Source organism: Trachymyrmex cornetzi, unplaced genomic scaffold, assembly GCF_001594075.2.
Source record: "Trachymyrmex cornetzi isolate Tcor2-1 unplaced genomic scaffold, Tcor1.1 scaffold412, whole genome shotgun sequence".
NCBI lineage: Eukaryota > Metazoa > Arthropoda > Insecta > Hymenoptera > Formicidae > Trachymyrmex > Trachymyrmex cornetzi.
In genome coordinates, this window is record NW_017298876.1 from 554,818 (window position 1) to 565,587 (window position 10,770).

At 36.0% G+C, this 10,770-nt stretch overlaps 1 protein-coding gene across 1 annotated transcript in view; it reads right to left on the reverse strand.

Annotated features, from left to right (window-relative positions):
* Positions 1 to 1,438: 1,438 nt before the first annotated feature.
* Mapmodulin (acidic leucine-rich nuclear phosphoprotein 32 mapmodulin) overlaps positions 1,439 to 10,770 on the reverse strand; it is a 13,450-nt gene continuing 4,118 nt past the window's right edge. The window contains exons 2-8 of the mRNA XM_018512476.1: positions 3,273 to 3,416; positions 2,967 to 3,086; positions 2,771 to 2,883; positions 2,589 to 2,692; positions 2,384 to 2,457; positions 2,069 to 2,156; positions 1,439 to 1,868 (exon numbers count right to left, since the gene is read on the reverse strand). Coding sequence (XP_018367978.1) covers positions 1,810 to 1,868; positions 2,069 to 2,156; positions 2,384 to 2,457; positions 2,589 to 2,692; positions 2,771 to 2,883; positions 2,967 to 3,086; positions 3,273 to 3,416 — 702 coding nt within the window. The 3' untranslated portion in view covers positions 1,439 to 1,809. The remainder of the gene's footprint in view (positions 1,869 to 2,068; positions 2,157 to 2,383; positions 2,458 to 2,588; positions 2,693 to 2,770; positions 2,884 to 2,966; positions 3,087 to 3,272; positions 3,417 to 10,770) is intronic.

Sequence of the window (10,770 nt, forward strand, 5' to 3'; positions counted from 1 at the left end):
GACAGAAATTAAAGGTTAATCACTTGACGCACACGATGTTGACTTTTGTTTCCTTAGTAATCGTTCCAAAGACTGAGGCCTACTGTAGGTTATATATTATATAGAAATAATCAACATAATTTATGCTTTGGCATATACAAGATGTCTTAGAATTACCGTATCTTCCTTCGATTAGAAATAATACATATTTAATTTTTTCATCTTAAAAGAAATTTATTATTCGTCATAAATTCTCCTATTTTAATATCATCATATCAAACGTAGAGTCAAATCATATTAAATTTCCATTAGAAAAAACTTTTATATAAAATAAAACAAAGATATTTCTTCATAGTTTCCTGTTTCTCCTATAATTTGTACTGTCAAAAAATATTAACTTCAGATATAGAATGTATATAATTGTGTACAGATAAAAGAAAATACGATAAATCTGTGATGCCTTATATACATACATATAAAAAAAACAGACAAAAAAGAATAGAATTATACAGCTGTACAATTGTCTTCAAAAGTGAGAGAATAATCAAGTTGATTCTTTTACGTTATATTAGAGAACAATATTTCCGCAATGCCCGAGAGTAAATAACAATAATCTTAACAGCCATGCGCCGGGCGGCCGATTGCCGTTGTACATAGAATATCTGGAACTTAAAACTTACTAGAAAAAAGTCTAAGTTAAGATAACACCGGGTCCGCGTTTACGTGCAATGCTCGACACGTCGATCGAGGTGTATCGGAAATTTTTGTGTCCCACACATCTGGATATAAACGATCTAACTCTCGCTCTCTTCTGTCGTCGGAATCACGCGATTGAAAACAATAATATAAATATTACGATATTTTCTATTCGCTATCCCTCATTGATATCGGAGATCCCCGTAGTGTAGAATGTTCTCGCGGAGAACGCGCATAATTCGCTATCATTCACAGCGATTGTTCTGCACTGTTTTTTTTGTTTTTCGCTTTAACGCGTACTTCTTCCCCAATCCTCATCCCATTCTCATCAGATATATACGCTCACGTATACGAGTAACATATATTTCTCTCTTTATTTTCTGTCCCAAAAATCACAGAGGCATGTAATGCACCTCGATGTATGGTGTAAACCTGTACAAAAGTTGTTCCTCATTTACTCTATACTTACTCACGGTACAATAATAATGTATTTAAAATGTAACTTATGTAACCTTATTACTGATTAACGATGACCGCATTCCAGCGTGACCAGCCTTTGGCCGACTGGAGCTAACAGACAAGATGCTCCTTCGAGTGTAAAACTCCGCTACCTCCCGCAATCTATTTTCGCCTCTTTCGCACGCTCTCTCTCTCTCTCTCTCTCTCTCTCTCTCTCTCTCTCTCTCTCTCTCGCTCGCTCTCACACTCTCACTCTCGCCCTTTTTCTCGTTTCTCTCAAGCTTTCTCTCCACGATCTTTTCACTTTATGCAACACCACTAATACTCTCTAACTCTATATACTCTATATAAAATATCGTTAGTATAACTAAAACTGTGCTGTGTCCAGCTGGAATGCAGCCCTATTTTTATGCCATCATTATCCTTCCTAGTTTTTCTCACGCCTTCCACATCCATTCACATTCCGTATCCTCTACCGTACGATAAATCTTTTGTTGTTACACAGACAATTTCCTCGCAGTCAATGATTTACTGATAAATTCATATCGCTAACTGTAGTCTGTCATTGGTCGGTCGATTAGTTTGATTCCCAGCTGTTCACTCGGCGTCGCAATTATTGTTATTATGTATATGAATTTTACACTCATTCAACAATATCAGAGACGGCCCTCCATCTTAAGCGTTCTCTCCCACATCATCAATTTTTCTTTTCTTTCCTCGAACAGGAGACTCTTCTGCAGAATATAATCAGTTCAATTGTACCAATTAGAAATTAGTTTATAACATATGTGTGGTAAACGAATAAGAAAAAAAAGTATATATATTATTAAAATAATTCTGGTATTTGTATATTTATACTCGCTATTTGTTTAAGCAATTATGAAATTTTTTAGTTCCAGATAAAAATAAAAATTATAATTTTTTAAAATCATACCTTCCTCTTCTTCTTGCTCATCATCTTCATTATCCTCATCGTCATCTTCTTCCTCTTCTTCACCCATATAATCCTCTTCATCACTATCCTATATCCCGATATATATTATATATTTTTTAAACATATTTTATTAAATGTAATTAGATCATCATAATGTTAAATATATAAAAACCTATAAAACCTACACATTGTTACGATTATATTGTGAACAATAAAAGTCTAATAAGCGAAAGATCTCGATGAACGTACTATCGAGCATGCTAAATGCGCTTTAAGTTTAACTTTATAAATTACTTAAACGTGAAGTGAACTCACCCCAAGTTTTTCCTTATAGACAATATCTAATCCTGGATCATCATCTAGGAAATCCTCGTCTTCTTCATCTGAAACTATATTTCGATATGTATATTTATCACTATTATTTTTGTGTACATTGACATAATTTTGTTATCGTTAATAAACATTTCTATTTGATTAAATTTTTATTTACAATTATTACATGATCAAGCTGTTAACCAACCTTCTTCACTGTCTTCTTCGTTGCCACCTCCTTCTCCATCTTCGTTTCCATTAACTTCATCATCCTCCCCATCACTGTCGACTTCGCGATCATTGGCGTCATATCTGAACAGACAAAACACAATCAATCGCTTTGAGAAAATAAACAAAATAACAAAGCGAAGTCAGTGTATAATTTCGTACCCGTCAAGAAGTCGTAGACTGGGAACAAGATTGAAGACTTTCTCCCTGTAATTATCCATATTTGTCACTTCATTATTGAACAAATCCAGACTCTTCAGGTTCTTGAACTCTTTCTGGAATACAGAAGAATTTCGCAATAGGATTTTACTTGGCGATAGACGGATTTCAGCTTTCTATAATAAATATGAGAACTTACCAATGGTTGTAGCGTATCAAGATCTTTGATCTTGTTTCCACTCACATTTAAGTGAGTCAACTTGGGGCTCGAATCGAGCAGGTTTAAACCGCCCGAAATCCGATTGTCGCTTAACTCCAACTGCACAATACAAAAACAATTTGCACACACCATACATGAAAACAGGAAGTTTGTTTGATAAAGACAATTATTACTATTTCATTAAACACCTTCTTTAATATACTTCTGTATTATTTCTGACAAGTACAATTTAATAAGTATCTTGAAGATACTTTGCGATACATAAGTAGAAATATGTATATATACCTTTTTAAGGCTGGGCAACTTTGGGAAGCCTTTTAGACTGGTAAGACCCACATTGATAAGACTCAATGACTCCAGAGCGCTGAATTCATTTGTCAGACCCACAATTTGCGTACTCCGGCAATTATCAAGAACAAGTTCTTTGATCTGTAACATGCAGGAATCATCTAATTATTTACAACAAGTAGATGACGAAGAAAAGTCATATAAATATCAGAAGCAGATATCTCATGTAGCTGAAAGACATACCGAGAATATTAATCATGTTAAGACATTCATTAATATTTTTGAGTTAGTAAATGACCGCGTTTGGGGACGGGTGGCGACCATCGATTCGTGAAATTATATTCAAATTGAAATCGTATTCAGGTTCACGCGGCTACGGAATCGTCGCGCTCGAAAGGATGCGGTCGGACATAGTCGTGGCGGTGAGCGCTCGCGGTCGAAAAAGTCGTCCTCGCTAAAATTCAAACGAGCGATAAGCTTTCGCGGGAGAGATGGGCTATTTTATTGATCGGAGAAAGAGAAAGGCCAGAGGGTGAGAGCGGGACCGGATAAGAGGATGACAGAGATGGCGCGGGGCGGTCGGGAAGGGTGAGGCAGATGAAGAACGGTGACGAGGGGGAGGGGGAGGGAGCAGCGACGTGACGGTAAGCGTAGTGCATGCCACGTCTTGTTTAGCCGCGTCGGAAAAGCCGGCGAGCGACAAGCACGGACTGCGGCACGCGACGCTGAGTACGAGAAGTGGGGTTGGGTACAGGAGGGGGAGGGAATGAAGGGTGGTCATCATCGATACCGGATGCCTCAATGCCGGAAGTATCGATACTCGCGTATCACATTATTGCGCCTATGATGTAATGAAGCAAGGTGTTACATCGCCGTTGGCCTGCACTCGTTCCTCTCAACAATGGCCAATAAACAAGCTGATCTTTTGAATTTTAAAAAGGAATACAAGTCACACAGGTGTTACTGACGCTGCGGTTAGGTTCGTCGGAGTAGATTTTTAATTAGCTGCTTACACATCGATTCACTAATGTCACCGCCATTACGTGCAATGTTTACACTATAGGTCTGTTCTTTTTTCATATCCCAGGACTGAACGTCTTGTACGGTTCATGTTCGTTTTTTCTTTTCACTTTGATGAGAAAAAGATGAACCATGCTGACCACACACACATGCAAGAAATTCAGTCCTGGAAAAAGAATAGGCCTCTTTTCTTTTTACATTCCGACGTTCTCTCGCAAATATGAGATATTTTAGGCATGATATTCTGTTACATTTGATATAGATATACATTTGATACACATGCCATGTTGATACACCATAGATAGGCGCTTTGCATGGACGAAAATTTATACATTGACTCATATTCAATAAATAGAAACATAGGAAATAGAAATTTTACATATAATTCTTAATATATTATATTATTATATTAATGCAAAGTTGTTTTAAAAGTTATTAGCTTTAATTTCATCAAACTTTATATGTATATCAATTAAAAAATGATAGAATGTATCTCTGTTGCCATAAAAAAAGTTGATGCTATCAATGATCAACTCTACATTATCAATACCAAAAGAAATAATACAAAGTATCTTTATTTTTTCTTAAAGAAATATCCATTTCTTTGAATTTTATATTCTTTGGGGATAGAATTTATCTCAGTTATTGATGATCAACTTTACATTATTAATACTAAAAAAAATAACATGCAAAGTGTATAGATATTTTTTCTTAAAAAAAATCTCTCTAAATTTTATATTCTTTGGGGACATAATTTATTCCATTGTCAGTTACCAGTAAAAAAAGTTGATACTATTAATGATCGACGTTACATTATTAAATACTGAAGAAAATAATATATTATCTGTATTTTGTTCATAAAAGATATCTATTTCTATGAATTTTTTAGGAATAATTCTCGTCACGGATTCCTTTTCATTAATCTATACCGTAATTCGTAAGCTTTATCATAAAACCAGAATTAAATTTCGCAGCGTACGATATGTCACGCATTTATTAAGATTCCCCTAATTTAATTTTGAAGTTTACTGCAACTTTTTCATCCCATGCTCCTCGCCTTAGACATCTTGCATACTCCATGCGACCACTCGGTCGACAGGTTGGCTACACGTATCCCGTGTTGCACCGATCGTAATGGTAACGTCACAAGGTGTCATAGGAGCGGATCAATGACAGTCACGGATCAAGGGAACCAGGAAGACGCGAACGTTACATCACTCGGATTCTCCGACGTTTCGAAACGTGAAATTGCCGCGTAATTTTCGTAACAAAGACAGATATACTTTGTAATCACGCGATCACACAATAAAACGTAGTTTTGTTATCGACAAATGTTTTGATTTTCGTCTACGATTCCGAATTGTACAAAATGCGCCCTTCTACGTTTATTTCCAAATCCGCGCAATGTGATATTAAAATTAAACCGGGAGGCATTCCTCGATCTAAATAAACATTGACCGGTACGTTGCCAATTTGGAAAATATCGCCGCCATGCTCCCGAGTGGTACGGCACTGTTGCATCCAAGATGCATTGCAAATGCAACGCGGGTGGTCAATGTAAAGCGAGTAAAGTTTCGGAGTCGTAAATATGTAAGAGCTGCTCGCGATTTTAACTAGCACGTAAACTCAACATCTGTTTAACTTATGTATTTAGGAAGGATGCTGTATAACACAGTAAAGATATTATTGTTCTTGTTCTCTTATTTCAAAATAACTATGGAAAACGTCCCGATTCGTCTTGGCGTGATTATAATAGATACACACGAAGTTAAAGCGTACAGCAGAAAATAACAGCTTTGCAATTGTTGTAAAATTCTAATGTAATCGAATATTAAGGGAAAATTAATCGATAAGATTAAATATACGTGAGTGAGAAATGCCATATTCGGTTAAAGTGATTCTTCAGGCCTAATAATATCTATCATGAATTTAAAATTAATTTGAACTGGAGAAATTAAATTCACCAAAAATGTTATTAAATACAAAGAACCGCCTTGGCCGAGTATGATATTTTTCACTCACCATATGTCACTCGCATATAATTGATCTTAATTCCTCACTGAAGTCCGTATTGTTTAATTTATAATGTCAAATTATATCCAATTTGAGTTACTTTAATCATTTTTAAAGGTCACCATTGCTTTTATTTTACATTTTGTTAAAAATAACGAAATGTTATTTAATTTAAGAGATTGGGTTTCTATTATTTCTTTGATACCTAACAGTGCGATTCCACCAATTTAAGCTTAACATTATCCGATATATTAATATCGGTTCAATTTAAATTTTTTAAATTAAAAAAAGATAAAGAGTAAATTAAACCAAGACAAAGTTAATCTTATACTAGACCTAAATGTATAAACCAATCATATTAAAGAATCTTACAAGAATCTTACAGTCGCAAACTGCTTTCTCTGCTGAACGCAACCAATGCCTTGAATTTAGACATTTATCGAAACATATGCTTCAATATGCCCATAAATTTACGTGTTAAGACATTAATGATCCGATGCGTTATGTATACCGTGACCATATTTTCTTACAGAAAATAAAAGGCAAACCAGAAAATTTTAGGGCTTTATTCCTAAATATTTCCAAACTGATTTATAACTGTTAGACAACTATTCATTTTTGAAATTTTCTTGCATAGTATACTTAAATTAATTCCCAAGTAAAGCACAAATCAAAATTTTGATGTTGCGACTTTATTATTTTCTATTTGAGTTCAAAATTTGTTCCGTAAAAATTCCCATTAATAGAATATTAGACATTGGAATGCTAATTAGAAAGGAATTTCCCGTAATATCATTAAAATAAGGAACAGAAAAGTTTTAAAAAATATATAAATCCTTATGAACAGAGCTACCTGAAGGACAGTCTTTTACAATAAAGGACATATCATCGTATTATGCAGAAGATAAGAATAACACACATTTTACAATAGGCCATTATTTAAAGTTTTAAATCTTAAACCGTAAGAAATTGATCAGTTACAGTCGAATGTGAGAAGAACAATTAACTATTATGAGCTTTCTACAATAAGTTATTACCTAAATTTTAAGTCTTAAGCCATAAGAAATTTTAACCAATCATAATCGATTATTCTTCTCACATTCGATCGTAATTGGTTAATTTTATAATTTAAGACTTAAAACTTAGGTAATAGATTATTGTAGAAAGCCCATTATTAATCAACTTCTTATGACTTAAGATTTAAAGTTTATATAAGTTTAGATGACTTTGTATAGAAAGTCCATTAGAGTAATTTTTACAAAGTTTCGAGCGCGAAAGAAAATTGGCAAATTTCTGTCGTGTGAAAATCGCTCTGACGCCACACCCTAGCTACGGGTCTGCGGACGCCTACGCGTCCACAAGAGAGACGCGAACGCGGCGATGCACCTGAAGAAAGTCGGGCAATGCCGGCTGACATCGGCCGAGGCAGGCAGCTTCGATTCGGCTCGACTCGGCGATGCGACGTGACGTTACATTACGTTACGTCGCGCCGCTACGGCGAAAAAAATTCGTTCGTCGTGGCCGCGCGTGCCACTCGGCGGTCGGATCAGCCGGCAAAGTGGACTCGTCCAAGATGGCGGCATGGTGATTGGCGGCGCGTCACGAAACGCGATCCGGTGCGCACGGCAGTGATTCGTGTGCCTACGTGTGTGCTCGCGCGCGCGCGCGCGAGCGACTACGCACGCAGTGGCACGCACGTCACACGCGTGGGAAGGTAACGAGGTGCATCGCACGATCGACGAGTTGACGCCGCAATGCCGGGGTAGAGGGTCACCGCTTTTACTAGCAGCCGAACGCGTCCTCCGGTGAAGAGGCGTCCCGGCGCCACGCTGCGATGCAATGGCGACGTCCAGGTCGCCGCGTGCACGCGCCTCGCTCATGGCGTCGCGCGCGCGCGCGCGCATCGCCGTGCCGTTTCATTTACATAACGCGGCCGCTGCCGACGCGACGCGCGCGCAACATACGCTTTTCGCGCGATCGGGATTGGTGGCGACGCCTCGATGCTAAAAAATACATTAATCGAGTAAACATATGTCGCGTTAATTCTTAACACGTATCACGTAATGATCTGTGTGATCGTGATAAACGTGACGTATCTCGCGAAAGAGAGAGAACACCAATCGTAGGAAGTTCAAAAAAAATGGTTCTGTCCAGCGACAGAATTAAGCCACACGATATTCTTTTTTTCTTTTTTACTGGATCACTTGCGTTTTAGTAAATTACTAGAACTGCATCACAGAACGCAAAATTTTTAGTAATTTTCGGAAACGCAAGCAATCCAGCAGGAAAACGTGCATCGTGTGTCGCAGGCTTTACTTAGGTTGCTAGCTATTCGTTTAAATTCTATCAGCCTCTATGAGTGCTTTCCATTTGATGAGACAAATGTCACTCCGTTTTTGTTCTTCATTGTATGTCACGATAAAATAATATCCGGTCGATTTGTGTCACTAAATGGAAAGCATGTTTTCTTATGTCTTTCGACATTTAACGAGGAAACAAACGCTTTTTTGGGATTAGAAAGTTTCTCCGTCAACTACTGCGCCATTACGCCAGCAAGTGTCCTATGCACTTTAACGCGCATCGATGACAAAATGTCAACGGGTGTTAAGTCGAAGCGATGCTTACATCGATATTTTTGAATTGACCAAAAGTACGGAGCACCGTTAGTAGGTTTCAATATGTCGAAGCAATAATATTAAGAACGCTCAACTTCTAGTCTATACGTTTTGGCGCTCGCTCGGGAAAGGCAACACCTCGTGGCAGAGCCTTTTTATACCGATCGATGTCGCAAATTGCAAAGATCCCCGGGAACGATTATTATCACTGAGAGCAGTATCACACCTTTGTTATGGTCATACAGAAAAATGCACATACTTTACTTAAATATTAACAACTTGTTTCGAATATTTCAAAAGTTCATAAATCTGCACAAATCTATCACATACATCAAATTTATTCAAAGTACATTCTAAATTCTAGCAAGCTTAAACTTCAATCAAGACTATTGAATTCGAACAAATTTTATTTATTATATATATGTATAAAATCGTTTCTTCGATAACATTTTATAACGTTCTTCAAAAGAAAATAAATTCTTGTTTTGAGAACATGAGTTGACGAATGAATAGTGAGTTTTTTTAAAACTTAATTTAATTTAATTAACTTAAATTAATTTGCGTTAAAACAAATTTAATTATAGAGTATAGTTAAGTATAATTTTATTAAAAATATCAATTAAGAAAATATATACAATCTCAAAAAAAGATTCAATATCATCTATGCATATAATGTATTCTTGTAATTTTAAATTTAGCATGAACATAATTTAAAATTATTAAAAAACTCTATATTACTCTATATTTAACTTTTACAAAGTTTATGAAGGTTTCCAAAGAAGTGAGTTATAAAATATTAATATAAAGAGGTATCCAAAAAAATAATGACACAAGTTCGATTCAAAGTTTCGACACTTGAGAAACATATGGGACATCTAAATCATTCTCGATTTCCTTGCGTAAATCGATTCGATCTATAGTGCGACAAATACTCGGATATTTTCGAGAGAAATGTACGATACATCCGTTAAATGTCAATTAATAGAGATGACTTATAAAATATCCATTAATTAACATTTAACGGATGTATCGTACATTTCTATTAGAAAATTTGAGGCACAATTACTGTTTGGTTCTTTGCACAGTCACGTTTAATTAATGGACACGGTCGTAACCATTAATGGAGAATTTGACGCGCTTGATCCACAGTGAAATCCGCGGAAAATCCATTATCGAAGTATTTCACTGATTAACTCTAATCACATTTATGGCACCGCATCGGCGCTCTGTCTCTCAATTACATTTGTTACCGTTAACGCTCGTATACGCGAATAGTTCACGGGTATTCAAACGATTGATTTTACAAATTTGTTCTAAAAATATACCATTCCGCGCGGACTTAATTTAATTAACTCATCTCCGTCGTGACGTCACGACGATTTTCGTTTCGCGTATTTGAACGGATATACATACATATATATATATATATATATATATATATATATATATAATATATATATATATCAGATTACATAATTCAGCGTACCGATTTAAGCAGATTGATTTCCAAGTAGTAACAAGCGATACAATTAAACTTGGGACAGCAGTACCGATTTTTTACACAATCATGTGTAAAGTGATTCATTTTCAGACATCTTGAAATTCATGTTTATTCGAGTGTATAATTTAGCATTTATGTATGCAAGTTTTATCGACAATTTTACACTCGTGCTCTCGTAGGAAATTCCGTAACATTTTTTTTTCTCTACACAAAAAAGATATTAAAAGATTCACGTTTGCGCGTTAAATACGCTCGTTGTCACAGCGAGAAATTAGATTCGAACCAATCCTGGATTTTGGGTGTCGACCTGCTCACATATGCATATCAAATACATGTGTCGGGTAAA